Raw genomic sequence first — 14,902 nt, forward strand, 5'->3', positions numbered from 1 at the left:
ACAAATGTCCATTTTAATCTCCATGTATTAGATCTCAGATCAAGCTATAAATGCAGAGCAAACTGGGTCTGAACACTGTGCTCTTCTTATCAGCACGTGCTCTGCAATGCCTGACATTACAAGTGGGAGAACTTTTACAACTTTCTGTCCTCATAAGTGAAGAATTTTGCCTTACGGCACATTTCTAGCTAATTATCTCTCTAGCAGATTTGAAGAGACCAGAAAACATCCTGTGGCTGCGGTGAAGGGAAGCAGCCACTGTCTTAACACTGACTTTCAAAAAACTGGCAGCAGCTGTGATTTCTCACAGCACTTTTCAGAGGCAGCCCTACAAAGTCAGGTGAGCTACTGTGGGAAAGGTGTGCATGGATGCTGTTGTGTGCTGAGAAACTCTGCAGGCTCTACCTGTTGCTGTCACCAGCTGGCCTGGCTCTCCCTGTTCGGGTACCATGGAGCTATCAGTGAGGTCCCTGTCTGCTTCGCTGTCACCCTTATCCCAGCTTTGGTGGAGCAGCCTTGCTACTCCTTGCTAGCAGACACTGCACACAGTCCTCAGGGTGTGGGTGAAAAGCAGCTTTCTTCTTCCTGGGAAATGTGCTTTTTGGCACTCTTGCTGGGTACTGTCCTTGCATAAATAATCATAGTGTTAACATTGAAACATGACTAAGCAAGCTGGTAGGTGTTCTGATTAGAAACAAGAAATAGAAAAGCAAAACCCTATTGGTTTTGGCACTGTTCAAATGATGTGCAATGCCTAATTCTCCAACTCATGCTCAGTACTTTTACAGGTGATGTGACATCCCTTCTGTGCTTAGACTTGAGGACATGGTAATCTGTTTTCCTCTGGTTATCTTACTCAACAAGTTTCTGTCTCATTTGGGACTTATGACTTACACAGAGACAAGACATTCTGAAACAAAAGGGTGATGGTGTAACTTGAGCACAATTACAGGAGTACCCAGAACAAACTGCTGGCTCTAAGCCAGTTCTGATTCCTAGGAAAGACGGGAGTCAAAAGTACATCTGTTCCCAGAGGATTCCTCGGATGACACGGCTTGTTTCTGTCCTGGTGAAGATGGAAAATAAACTCCTATACCTAAACACTGTATATTTTCTGGGAAGATCAGACCAAGAGCATGCCTAGAGGATTGGCTGTTGTCATTAAAACCAAAGTCAGGTTTCTGTCCTTGATGATCTCAGGAGGGGTGGGTTGACCTTGGCTGGGTTGAGCTCACCCACAAAGCCACTCTGTCACTCGCCCTCCTCAGCGAGCAGTGCCAGCACTGCTCAGCAGCAGCCAAAACACTGTTGTGTTTTAAACACCACTCCAGCTACAAATAAAAAGCACAGCACTATGAGGGCAACTACGAGGGAAGTTAACTAACATACCATTAAAATACACTGTGTTTTCTGAAAGTAAAAGAATATGATTGAATTGTTTATCCTGACACTTTAAATGGCTTTTGAGTATTCAGCAGTTTATTTGGAAACAGAAAAAAAAGCTTTTGCTGAGCTTTTTGTGCCTCCAGTGAAGAATATGTCCTCTTAAATGCCAGGAAAAGTGAGTTAGAACAGGATGTTCCCAGCCCTTCACGTTGTGCCTTTGGCATTCTCCACTTACAGCATGTTAGCTGTGCAAATTGCATTTGTCCTTGAACTTTTTCAGCCTAAATGATTCTATGACTCTTTGGGGAAGTATAAGTTAGAAGTTGTGATACTTTAAAATATTAGGATGTCAGACATGATAACTTTGTATTAGGAATATGTAGTTGAAAAATCTGATCCTTGGAATGGCTGTGCTGTAGCACAGCTGATTTTGTTTCAGTGACATAATTTCAGTTTTATGAAGATAATACCCCATATCAGAATTCCATCATCTGTCTGCTGAGAAGAACCACGTGGATATTTCTGTCTTAATGGTTAAAGAATATTCATAATGATCTTTGAAGAGCTGTTGTAGTTTGACAGCAGGAAATTGTTCTGGCTTTTGAATATGTAGCAAATATTTTAAAGCAGGCTTTTAAGAGGTTTCCTTAGCAACCACTCTTCTTTAGAGATCAACGCATGCTAATAAGTATCCTACTGGATTCGGATTAGCTTTGCAATATTAAAGGCACTCGTTTAAGGTGCTGCCAGGTCATGCACAGTTCCTTGCTGTCCAACAGCCCTGGAGCACAGAGGGAAGCTCGCTCTGCCTGCCAGACTTTTCTCCAGACAGTCGAGGACACCACCTCTTGGTGGTGATCTCCTATAGGCGTCCTGAGGGGTGGAGAAGCTGACTGTGCTCACTATTGACTGCTCTCTCATCCAGCAGCCCCGGGGAATGGAGGGCTTTATTTCTTATTCATCTACCTTCCACTCCCATACCCCAAGAAAATGCTAGTGACTTGTGATTCCTTTTTAAAAGAGGTATCAAGCACAGCTCTTAACTGAGCAAAGCCCATATTCTTTTATTTTGGTCTTATATTTCAAGTGTCTGGGGCGTCGCATAATTTGTCTTTCAATCCCATATTCCATATTTATGATCAGTAGGAATGTAAAGCCATTAATGGTGGAGAATCTGAGAGGTGTCATTAATATAAAGAAGCACCATTTTCTGCTCTCCTCCAAGGGTTTAGACTTGGATTGCCATCCCTATTTGCTATGAACATCTGGGATTTAAGGCAGCTTTAGCAGAACTGACCTAAGAATCTTAAAGAAAACAAATGCTGCTCATGGGAAATGTGTTTAACAGTGATCCTAATGGAGGGCATTTGCCTGATGTTTGTTCCCAGCCCTGTGAGAGCCTGATCAGATGCCTCAGCAGTGCTGGGGTCCCTGGGGGCAGATTTATCATTGTTTCTGGCTGGAAGTTTAGAGATGGTTTCTGCTGCCATAGAGTAAAAAGGAACAAGAATAATTTTCTCCTGATGCCTCCCCACTGTGTGCCTTTGCTACCTTGCTGCAAAGCCTTTATGTTTCTCTCAGAAACTGTTGAGAGTCATGGAGGCAGACCTAGTGCTGTACCCTCAGCATGTTCAGCACTGAGTAAGGTGAGTTCTTTCATTCTACCCTTGCACCTACGAGGTCTGGGTTTCTGAGTGTGGTGGGAAATGCCAAGTCTTACCAATAGACTCCTGAATTAATTAATCAGGATATTGCTTTGAGAGACAGGCAGCTTTTCTGTCTTCTGTGCCTGAGCTAAAAATTGGAGTGAGTATTCAAGAGGGAAGAAGAGGGGCTGCCAGTGCCCAGGTCTCTGACAGTCACTGCATTCTTGGTCTGAAATAGCCCATCCCTGTTAACCTTCAGAGCTGGACTGTGGTGACCTTTTTGGGGCAACTTGGAAAATAGGGTGCTAAAGCAAGGTATTGCTGACAAGCATCCTTCAAAAGATTCTGATACCTGCATTTCTTTAGGTAAGCCTGCTCTGTAGGAATAGCTTCTTGTTTGGCCATGCTTTTCTTTCTCTAACTCTCAAGAGAAAGGCTTTTCTAGAACTGACACAGGAAAAGAGTGTTCTTTGAAAGTAGTTGCTACTTTGCATTTGTGGTTTTGAAGGCAGAAATCAGCAGAAATTTCTCAAGGTAGAAATCATACAGAAGTCAGCTCATGTGACCCAGCCTTTGGCATTACTGTGCTTAATAGCAGTTTCTATTTCCTGTTGATGCTGTACTCATCTTTGCTTTGGTTAATCCAACCACTGCCTGCTATTATAGGAAGGGTTACTGCTTCGTCCTAAGAGCAAATAGCAAGAATAGGATAATAGACATTCAGTGTTATAAACCCATGCCCCTTCTGTAAGACAAAAACTGAGGCAATATTCAAATTAAATTACATGTTTGTAAAAAACCAAAAAGCACGAGGCCCACATGCAAAATTAAATCCTGTAGCATCATTTTGTAATGCAGATGATTTCACAAAATCTTGTGATTACAAGTGAACCTGTGAACTTGCAGGGCAGGGCCTGACACAAAGCATATGGGAACTTCTGAGAATCCTCATGTTGACTTTTGAGGAGGTAAACACATCTTAATTCAGTCTGTCACCTATTGTATTCTGGGCAAGCCTGGCCCAGGTGTAGTCCTGAATGAATACTGAAACACCGAAGGTTATTCCATCAGCTGGGAAAACCTTAGCAAAGAAACAGAAGTGTTCCCTCACAGATTCACACAGGTCCTAACTCCACATGCCTTGGATCTCTGCTCCTGGAGACACTTGTGAGCTGCTCAGCCCATTGGTCTTTGCATTTCAGGCGCAGTTTGTTTTCATTTTGCACAGTTGTATCTGTGCATGATTATGTTCTCTCTCCCATTTGGGGTTTCAGGTTGCCCCCAGCCTGTATTTAGGATCTCATCTTTTTCCACACCGCTGCGAAATGACCGTTTTTCCAGTATGGCCCATACATGGTCCATGTATTGAAATAAACAAAAACATGCTTTATGCATGGTGCCACAAATAGGAAAAGGCATGAATGAGTCAGACCACACTCAGATAAGATCTTGGAGAGGTGCAGGACATAGGGAAATGCAACCATTCCTTAGCAAAACATGGTGCTGTCAGGCACATCCCGTGTATCTTGCTCAACTGTAAGTATATGTTATACTGGGCACTCTTCTTTATTCCAGCCTGTGCTTTTATATAGTGTTTGCATTCACAAGCCATGATGCTTTTTCAACAGTCTACTTCCATGGGGAATTAAAGACATTCAATGTTTTTTTTCCAGAACCTACTTATTTTCTTTTGTAGTGAGGGCCAAGAAGGGAGGATTGTCTCATAGCAATAAAATAAATGGGAATTTTCTTATTGACACCAGTAAAGTCTTTACTGCAACACAGAACCAGCCAAAATGTTCCATGAAAGTACATTTAACTTCTATTAAATCTCCCCCTTCTCTGGCCCCATTCCCTCCCTCCCTGTGATCATCATGCTCCAACTATGGCTGGCCAGAGTTCCGTCTTACGCAGAGTACAGTGTGATGCAGTTGCACCCTGCCGACTTGTTTGAGGATTTACAAGGTCTGTTTTTAAATGCCCTTGCAACAAACAAAACCCTGTACATATTCTCCTTCTGTCCTAACAGCTGTTAATCCTAAATCACAGTGTGAACAGCGAATGAGATGCTGGAGTGCATCTTTTCCAATATGCTGCTTTACGTCTGGGCTGAAAATGCAGAGCCACAGTGGAGGATCCTTTCCACATGCTGCAGCATCCATAAGCAGGCTCTGGGCAGCTGGGAAGGAGACCCAGCTGTTCCACAAGACATTTCTGAAGGGGCTGACAACCAGTATTCCTGGCACACAGGAGACATGGATCCCTGGTCTTAATTTCAGGGAAGCCAAGACCAGAAGACCAGCAGTGCAGGTCAGCATTAATACCCTATGCAAGGTGAGCTGAGTTGCTCGCTGTTTCTGCAAGATTTATACCTCCTCTTCTCCACAGGCACCTCATCCCTTTCTCCTTTGCTTCAGCAATGAGGCCTCTTCTTACCACAACAGTCACAATGTACCTATTTCTGAATTCAGCATTTTACTGCATGAACCTTTGGAAAAGCAGCACTTTTAGATTTCTTTTAACTAACACATTTTAAATGGCATGTTATTAAATGTTACTTATCACTTGTTGACCACATAGGAATGCTTGACCTTTGCCCAAACTACATTCAAAATATTTGACAAAGCCATGCAAAATAGTTTCCTTATTTCTTACTGAAATTTCAGAAACATCTGACTAGAAAAAACATGAAGGAGATAGATCTGCATGATAGAATGTCACTTAATGTGGACAGTATGTTATCACCGTCCTTCAATGAATGTTTTGATGCTGTAAGGCTGGAATAAAGAAAAGGCAGAGTGCCCAGTGTAACATAGCATACACCAGCAGCAGCAAATTTAATTTGTTTGTCTCAAAGGGCAAGATAATACACTTAATTCTGTAATGCAGCAAAGTCTAATTTCACAGACCTCAGTCTATGACAGTAAGAAGTCAGCAAACTGGCAGATGGCCCAGCTCCTTCTTGGGCACTTTCCCAACATGTATAAATCAGGGAGGGGCGTAGCAGTTACAGGTGGACAGTCCAGCTGACAGGACTTCTTTGAAGGCAAACACAGCTAGTAGCTGTAGCTCATCTGGTAGCTTTATGTCTGTGCATGCACCTACATAACAGCACAAAATGGATTCAAGTGAGTATAATATCCAATGAATGAAGGCACAAGCAGCTTTAACAAATGTTCACAATGTTATTTCTAATATTTTAAGACTCATCCATATACCTGAATTGCATTTCTGCTTTACTCTGTGACAAATCTAAACCAGCATATTCAAGAAAGATAGAGTTAATAAGCTGTAGAAAAGAAACAGGGAAACATAACCTCCAGCAATGTTTTATGATGGTAATTTGTAAGCTGGTGTTTTGATTTACACCTTGATAAAAATTTAATTGCCTGACACCAAGAAAACCTGTCTGTCATGCTGTGCAGGTGTTTGTCTGGAATGACTACATTGCTGTGGAATTTGCAGGTGACTTACCCATTTGGTTTTACTTTCAGCCTCGATGGATAAAGATGTTGCCTTTTGATTCTCACATTGTGTCTCTCGAGTGCTAAAGGAAAAGGTCTGGTTAGGATGTTGCTGTTAGGGGACCTCCTTGTACCCTCTTCTGGAGAACTAGGACCTTTCATAGGACCAGGCTGTACTGGTTTTGGCTGGGGTAGAGTTAATTTTCTTCACAGTAGCTGGTTTGTGCTGGAAACAGTGTTGATAACACAGGGATGTTTTAGTTACTGCTAAGCAGTGCTTACACAGAGCCAAGGCCTTTTCTGCTCCTCACCCCAGCAGGGAGTGGGCTGGGAGTGCACAAGGAGTTGGGAGGGGACACAGCTGGGACAGCTGACCCCAGCTGACCAAAGGGATATCCCACACATATGGTGTCATGCTCAGCATATAAAGCTGAGGGAAAAAGGAGGAAGGGAGGGACAATCAGAGTGATGAGCATTTGTCTTCCCAAGTCACTGTTACATGTGATGGGGCCCTGCTCTCCTAGAGATGGCTGAGCACCTGCCTGGCCATGGGAAGAAGTGAAGTAATTCCTTGTTTCATTTTGCTTGTGTGTGGAGCTTTTGCTTTACCTATTAAACACTCTTTATCTTAACCCATGAGATTTCTCACTTTTACCCCTCTGATTCTCTCCCCATCTTACCAGGGAAAGGGAGGGAGGGAGGGAGGGAGGGAGTGGGGCTGAGTTGCTGATTGGGGTTAAACCATGACACAGGTGCAGAGTTACAAACACAGGACCACAGTCGTGCATTGAGACATCTTTTTATTCCGTGCCTTCCTACCTGTTCAGCAAGTGTTCTCTGGCTGGTCTGAAGGTTGGTCCAGTCATTGATACTTCACCAAAACGAGACAGCCAGGTTTCTCTGCAATCTGAGGGCAAAGCAGTGCTACAGCCACCCACTGGACAACACCAGCTCGTCACCCACCTCTTTAAATGTGCTGCAATCAAAGCTGCAGTTTATGGGAAGTGTTTGATGGGAATACTGAAGACAAAAGTGCCTTAATGAGGAAGAAAGCAAAAACCATCCAAAGGCCAGACTGAGGAGTGTCTGAGTATTTACAACTCATACACATCTTGGGCAACAGAAAAAGCTGGGGTTGAGGTGGCAGGTGGACTTCAAAGTTATTCTAATGCCCTTTCCCTGAATCATTACATGGGCTACAACCTGGCTCCCCACAGAGCTATCCTCCCTTGTGCCCTTGTCTGTATAGGGCAGCCAACACCTCCTCTGTTGGAAATGCAACATGTTTGTAAATGCTTTACCCACTGACAAAATTACTTTTGTGTCTTGCTGCTAGTCATCAGGACCAGCTCTGAACTCAGCAGTTCTTCTAAGACATGTGTCTGTTCATCTGCCTTCCTCATTCCCAGCGAGCACCCAAAGGACACATTAAATATAACCTCAGACTCTGGTACAGAAATACATCACGAAACATGACCCTCAGGTCAGTCAAATAAGTCTCATTGCAATTCCCGTTGCACTGATTTGTATTAGAAAGTATTTCCCTTTTATTGAAAAGACTCCATGAATGCCAGCTCCAGGAAGAAAAAGAGCCCAAAGCACGAGTACCAGCCAAGTCCTGCTGAGCTCTGCAGCCCATGCGTGACAGGTGTGTCTTTGCTGTTGTGTCCCGTGTCCGGCCGGGGCTGTGGTTCCCCCATTGGCAGCTCTCTTAGGGATCAGCTGTACAGTGCCACAGGAGCCAATGATTGGAAAACCCATTTTTGAATTCCCAGCTTCGATCTGGTCTCTGAGGGAAGCCCGCAGGGTGGTTCCTGCAGGAAGGAGTAGTGCTGCCCACAGGCAGGAGCAGCTCAGGTTTCTGGGTTTCTCTGATATCCCACGCTGAGCCAACTCTGCCACAGCAGAACCTTTCTGTTGGGTCTCCACCTGTGCATGGGGAAAACATTGAAAATATTTCCTTCCCTGGACTGCAAACCCAAAGCCATCCTCAGAGACACAGGGAGGCTGGAATACCATGCAAATCCCCGGAGATGTACGTTTGACCTGGAAGCACAGATTCCAGTACTAGCAAGTACCAGTCTAAGGACAGGTGAGTGCAAGATGCTGCATCACTTGTGAAGAAACTCCTTGAAGGTCACAGCTGCTGCACAAAGACCTCTGGGTGCAGGCTTTCTGGTCTAGAGAGGCATGTGTAGCATCTGCTTACCCACACAGCTGGCTCACAAAGACAAAAGAAAGCTGCAGTAAGCCAAAAAAAGTTGCTTGTATGGCTCATCTCCTGCTGCCCACTTTATGGGAGAAAGGTGTAAAACAAAACTCCCCAGCGACTAAAGTAACAATGAAGAAACAACATCTGTAGCATGCAGCAGTTTATAAAGTTGATGATACTCTGGCAGAAATCGAATTTTTCAACTCCTTAGATGGGAAAAGGACTAAGATGGTAATAGTAAGTTGATTTAAATATCCCAGAGTAATTACCATGTAAGAATTGCCTTCCACGCTGTGACACTACTCTGCCTTGCTGGAGGAATGAAACAACTGAGACTTGCTTTTCTGTAGGGTCTCCCTGGCAGGGTAGAGCAAGCTTTCTCAGTAGCTTGTTAACATGGGACAAAAAGCAGCATCCTTCCTCCCCTGAGACCAGCTGCATGTATTTGTATATATTTCCCTTAATGTTCACCAAAGCTGCGTGCAGCGTACTTGAGCCATGTGACCCCGAAACTGGCGCCCCGAGGCACTTCATTCTTTTCCCCTCCTGTCTTGGGAGCTCTTCCCGCCCCGAGAGCGTGATGAAACAGCGCCAGCTGAGATTTAGTTCTCGCTTCTCCGAGTGCGGTGAGCGCAGGGCGATCCAAAGGCTGCTGAGGACCGGGATCCGAGCGGGAGCGCGGAGCTGCCGCCGCCGCCGCCCGGTGGCCCGAACGCGGCCCTGCAGCGCCCGTCCCGCCCTCGCTGCCGCCGCCCGGTGGCAGAGAGGCGGCACTGCGGCGTTGTCCTTGTCCTGTGCCTGCTCCCGTGCCCCTGCTGGAGTTCTTGTCCTGCCGTTTACTACCCGGCAGAAGAGACTGACCCTCACATCGCTACAGCCTCCTTCCAGGTAGTTGTAGAGAGTGAAAAGGTCCCCGCTGAGCCTCCTTTCCTCCAGATTAAACACCCCCAGCTCCCTCAGCCCCTCCTCATAAAACCTGTGCTCTAGACTCTTCGCCAGCTCTGCTGCCCTTCTCTGAACTTGTTCCAGCACCTCAGTGTCTTTCTTATATTGAGGGGCCCAGAACTGGACACAGCACTTGAGGTGTGGCTTCACCAGTGCTGAGTGCAGGGGGACAATCACTTTCCTGGTCCTGCTGGCCACACTAGTTGTATCCTTCCTGATCCAGGCCAGGATACCATTGGCCTTCTTGACCATCTGAGCACACTGCTGGCTCATGTTCTTCAGCTGCTGCCAACTAGCACCTGCAGGTCCCTTTCTGACAAGCAGATTTCCAGCCCTCTGTCCCCCACCTGTAGCACTGCATGGGACTTTTGTGATCCAAGTGCAGGACTCAGCACTTCACCTTGTTAAACCTCATACCATTAGCCTTGACCCATTGATCCAGCCTGTCCAGATCCCTCTGCAGAGCCTTCCTGCCCTCCAGATCAACACTCCCACCCAACTTGGTGTCACCTGCAAATTGACTGAGGGTGCACTCAATCCCCTCATCCAGATCATTGATGAATTCCTCTTGCTATATTTTGTCTCTTGTCCCTTTTAAAATTTTCTTGCAATGTCTCCCTCTAAGTAGTTCAATGTATTTTTAAATTCTCGCTATGTTTCTTGTACCCTCTCACTTTTTATATTCTTTTTTTCTGTATTGGGTTCATGTGTCCAGGTTTTGGTAGCAGCAGAGGTGCAGGGGTGGCTTCTGTGAAGACATCAGGAACTGTCCCTGTGCCAGACAGAACCAGTTCCAGCAGGATGCAAAAAAGATCTGCTGCTGGTCAAAGCTGAGCTACAGCTCTCTAGGTGTGGCATCACCAGTGTGGAATAAGGGGGAAGGACCTTTAAACTTTGCTACCACTCTAAACAAGGTGGCTTTCTCAAATACTGTAAGAAACAGAGCTATTCCTGTCCACTAGCCCATCAGACCAGCCCATGAGGGAGATGCCTGGTGACTGCAGGGAGGCAGAAGAACTGAAGGTAAGCTGTGCAACGTGGTTTTTATGTCCACCATGTCAGATAAAATAAGTTCCTGTGGTCAGAACTGGTTATACGTTCTCCTGAGTTTGAAAGATATGTGTGAAGTTTCTTGCTTCAATTACTGAGGTCTAGCATCTCTATTTCTAGAAGAAAGGCTTTGTGGGAAAAGAAACTATTTGTCTCCTTATAAGGGGTTGTAACCCCCACCTAAGAATAAATGTGGTTTCGTAATTCAGAAGCCAGGATGTGTTATGTAGGTCCCTGTAAATCTTTGGAAACATAGGGGAAGCAACATCTCCTATCTTCTCCTCTAGCTTTGTCCATTTACCATGAAACTGCTTAACTGCTTTGAGATTTTGTCTCTAGCACCCAAAATTACTGGCCTTTGCCATCAGTTTCCTCAATGTGAAGGGGTTCTGTAGTGTCTTTTTCTAGTAATCATTTTGTAAGGTAAGGACAGTGGAAGTACCAGAATCTTTCCTGACCTCAGCTTCCCTAAATCAAATCAATTCAGTCCCAAGGATCTTTATACAGGTTACAAGGAAGGATCAGTCACTACTCTTATAACACAGCGCAGACAGAGAGAAGGTCACCTTTAGAGTCACAGAGAGCTGAGACTGAACAGCTCAGTCAACACTTCAGGGTATGACTGTTTGTTTTTAGAAAAATGGAGGGGAAGAGAGTCTTGTTCAGTCTCATCCTTTCAGGTTTCCAGTCTAAACAAAATGGATTTCTATTAATTCTATTTAAATGGTCAAGCTTTGAATGACACTTCCTTACTGCTACATGTGTCAAAGATATTTTTAAGTGTTCCTAAGAAATGTAACCTTCTGGTACCTTTTTTAAAAAAACAAAAACAAAAACAAAACAGCAGTGAAAACTAGCAGTTCCTGCAAAACCAGACTCTTTTAGAGAAACCTGCAGTTCTTTTTTTATACACAGACCATCCAAACTATTATCAAGTAATCAACAGAAACCATATTTTTTTTAACATATACTTTTTGATCCACCAGATAAAACCAAGAAACTTTCTTCATAAATCTGGCAGTAGTATTGGGCCTTTCTTTCTTTGGAAGATCTATGCAGTAAATTTATTTAAACATGTTTAACTTCTGGGTAGAAATTATTTTTAAGAATCCAAGCAAGACTACTAATTTATTTTAATAAAAGGAAAGCTCAAGAGACTACACTAGCTTTTGCTGCTTTCTGTAACTGAGATTCTTTTTTTATCTAATATTTATGAATATACTGCACAACAAAATCAGTATTCTTGTATAACTTATTTATGTACTCCATATTTGAGGAAGGAATTATCAGCATTTTACTTAATATCTGTACCAAGAAAATTATTCCTTCCAGATGTAAAAAAAAGAGCAATCTTCCCTTTCATTTTAGCTGTCATAAAGCATACATAATACACATTATCCCCAAATTTCCCTTTACTTTTACCTTACAAGCAAAGTAAAACACAAGCTCTTTGTTTTAAATTCTCCTCTCTCCTTCTCAGATAACTCCTACAACTGTTTTTACACTTCCAGTTTAGCGAATCTTACAGTCAGGGTAAATCTACAGAAATAACTTGCACAGCAAAAAAGCAAAACCAACTCTGCACCTCTGCAGAGCGAGCTAGATCCTGGTGGCCTGCTTCCATGGCAAATTCACTTCAGTTAGCTTTATACCTAAAAGCCTCTAATTTAGGGAAAAAAAATATTTAATTTTGTTATCTATAACTCTTTACTTTTGCCGACAACAAGCAGCTATTAAGGAATACATTAGTCAAACCTAAATTTCATCTGGAGTAACATTAGTCAAGAGTTCATGTGTAATTTAGGCAGCAAAAAAGCATGGTCCAAGTGCTTTGCCAGGCAGTGTCCATTCTTGGTGAGTATATGCTTTTCCATAGCTCTGTTACAACCTATTTAACGTTCTGCTTTTGATTTTGCTTCAAATTTACATTATTTAGCTCTCCCTAAATATTTACACCACAGTGTAAGTCAAGACTCAGTCAGCCGTATGCCTCATTGACAATATTTTCCTTAGAATTCTGGCTGGCTCCCTGTTGTCCTATTTTCTTGTACGGATATAGCTTTCTTCCTTTATGGGTCCTCGTTAATTAAAAATACTTCGAATAGTTTGAATCCCACTGTAGCAAAACATTATGGCATAACACATAAATTATGAAGAAAAAACTACTGCTAGCATGGATCACTTCCCAGCATTCCTAATAACAGGGAGCAAGCACACTGCATTTCTAGCCCCTCTCACCTCTTGTGCTGCCTGCTGAGGTCACAGCCTTTCCCTGCAGCCCTCCCCCTGCCCTAGCAGTGGGGAATGGAAAGGGAAGGGAGCTTCCCTTCCTTGGGAGTTGGCCACTTCTGCCCTCTCCCCCAAAATCCCCATCCCCTTCTGCTGCTGCTTTGGAGGGTGGGCTGGAGAGACTGTGCACAGGCAGAGCCAAGGTACTAAGAGTACTGTGGTTGAAAGAGCAGAAAGCTGTTTAGACAAAAATAATGGTCTCTTAGCATAAGTACAATTAAATCTGGTCTCTGTGGGGAATAGAGACCAGATGTTATATGCTGCCTCTTAATTTTTTACTTCTGCAAATTAAACAGGATACGGGGACAGTTAGTGCCTGTGCTCCGTAATCCTCTGCTTTTTTAGATTATACTTCAGTGGATTATTCAGATTTACCTGTTTTAGGGCATTTCTATGTATTCTCTCTACCTTTTTCTTTTTTATTTTCTTAAGCAAATGATTGAATACCAAAATTTTATTTATCCCTCTGTTTCTCAATTCTCTGGTTTTTTTCCCTGATATTTGATAGAACAATCTAAAATTTATCCATAAAAGTGGTACTGAGTTTTCCTGAAACTGGGATATCATGCATCTTTTTATACAAGCTTGTTTTAGCTCATTATGCTTTTCTGAAAGCTCTGATTCTTCTATAAAAGATTATTTTGTAGAAGAGCCCCAGTGAGGTGATTGACCGTTGTCTTTGTCAGTTATTTCCCACCAAATTTGCCTGTGGTGCAGGTTAAAGTCTCTCCCCCTCTAATGCCAACTCAGCCATAGTTAATCATGCAATTTAGTCTGATGATAATTTATTCCATCTAATGATGCATGAGATATAAAAAGCCCAAAGGAGGAGTTTGGGGAACTGGAAATTAGGAGGGGGGAAAAAATCCCAAACCAAACATTCCCACCTTTTTTCCTTGCAAACTCAGCATATCTTATGCTGAAATTACTGAGACACCATGGAGCCCTGCTTTTTTTTTTTTACAGTCTCTTGGTGCTGGAATCACACTTTAAATCATTCTCCAAAAGCATGACTTAGTTAACACTTCATTATGCAAGAAGATTTCCACTATGCTGTAGTTGGCAGAAAAATCTGACTTTCCTCATGCATTTTATCCAGCACCCACTTCAAATTAAGAAAATGAGACTTTAAAAGTTTTTGTCTAAAAGGCATGTGCCTGAATGTCTATTTACCCAATCATCAGTTGTATGAGGCCAATATGTTAAAAATATGAGAGATCAGTTAAATTAAGATATTTCTGTCATTTTTTTTTCTCCTTTCAAGGTGTAAGTATTTCACCGTACAGCATTATTTGAAGAGTAACATGTTTCATCTCAAGGATCATGAATGGCTTGCAGTATAATTTTACAATGTGGCTCGTTAAATTAATTTAGTAAGTGGAGAGCACGGTTATTTGCTCACAGAAGTGTTTTCAAATTGTACACTTTAGACTACCAGGTGTCTGAAGTGCCACAGGAACTGGCACGTCTGTGGTCCCAGGGCCAAATCATCTCTTTTACAGCTTGTATTAAGATGATGGGAGCCTCCAAAATATTCGAGGGTAGCAAGTGGTGTAGGAAATCTGGCAGTCATAATCTTAGTGGAAAATTCTTTTTCAAAAAGCAGAAAATAGACTTAGCACTAGAATAATACTATATCCAGTCCCCGACAACATTCACACTCTCGTAACGCTGGAATTCAAGCTTTTGAAAACGTGTGGATACTTATGGTTATTTTTTACAGCTGAATCCCAAACCCTTTATTCAATTTTTACTCCTTTCTTTAAGCAAGACTGCAGTTTGCAATATTTATTAAATTCAAACAGTGAGGTTATGTGTTAACATCTGATCCCATCTATTTTAATTTTGTATCCTTTTGAGATACAAATGTAAGTTGAAAAATGGATATCTTAAATGGATAAACATCCTTG

General features: G+C 42.9%; 1 protein-coding gene across 13 annotated transcripts in view; it reads left to right on the forward strand.

Moving 5' to 3' along the window:
• Positions 1–14,902, forward strand: part of LOC116786505 — a 29,288-nt gene that overhangs the window by 3,910 nt on the left and 10,476 nt on the right. For 7 of the 13 annotated variants that reach the window (XR_004356963.1, XR_004356965.1, XR_004356969.1 and 4 more), the window contains 4 exons: positions 208–340; positions 5,062–5,366; positions 7,833–7,979; positions 10,369–10,676. Coding sequence is in view for 1 of the 13 variants with exons in the window: in XM_032687133.1 (XP_032543024.1) it covers positions 5,062–5,366; positions 7,833–7,928 (401 nt within the window). In the remaining 12 variants the exon portion in view is untranslated. Of the gene's footprint in view, positions 1–188; positions 341–788; positions 2,254–5,061; positions 5,367–7,832; positions 8,334–10,368; positions 10,677–12,433; positions 12,984–14,256; positions 14,366–14,902 lie in introns of those variants that run through there. The other 6 variants (XR_004356972.1, XR_004356967.1, XR_004356968.1 and 3 more) reach the window with 6 other exon arrangements.

The sequence above is a fragment of the Chiroxiphia lanceolata genome, chromosome 4 (assembly GCF_009829145.1).
Source record: "Chiroxiphia lanceolata isolate bChiLan1 chromosome 4, bChiLan1.pri, whole genome shotgun sequence".
NCBI classification, from domain to species: Eukaryota; Metazoa; Chordata; class Aves; order Passeriformes; family Pipridae; genus Chiroxiphia; species Chiroxiphia lanceolata.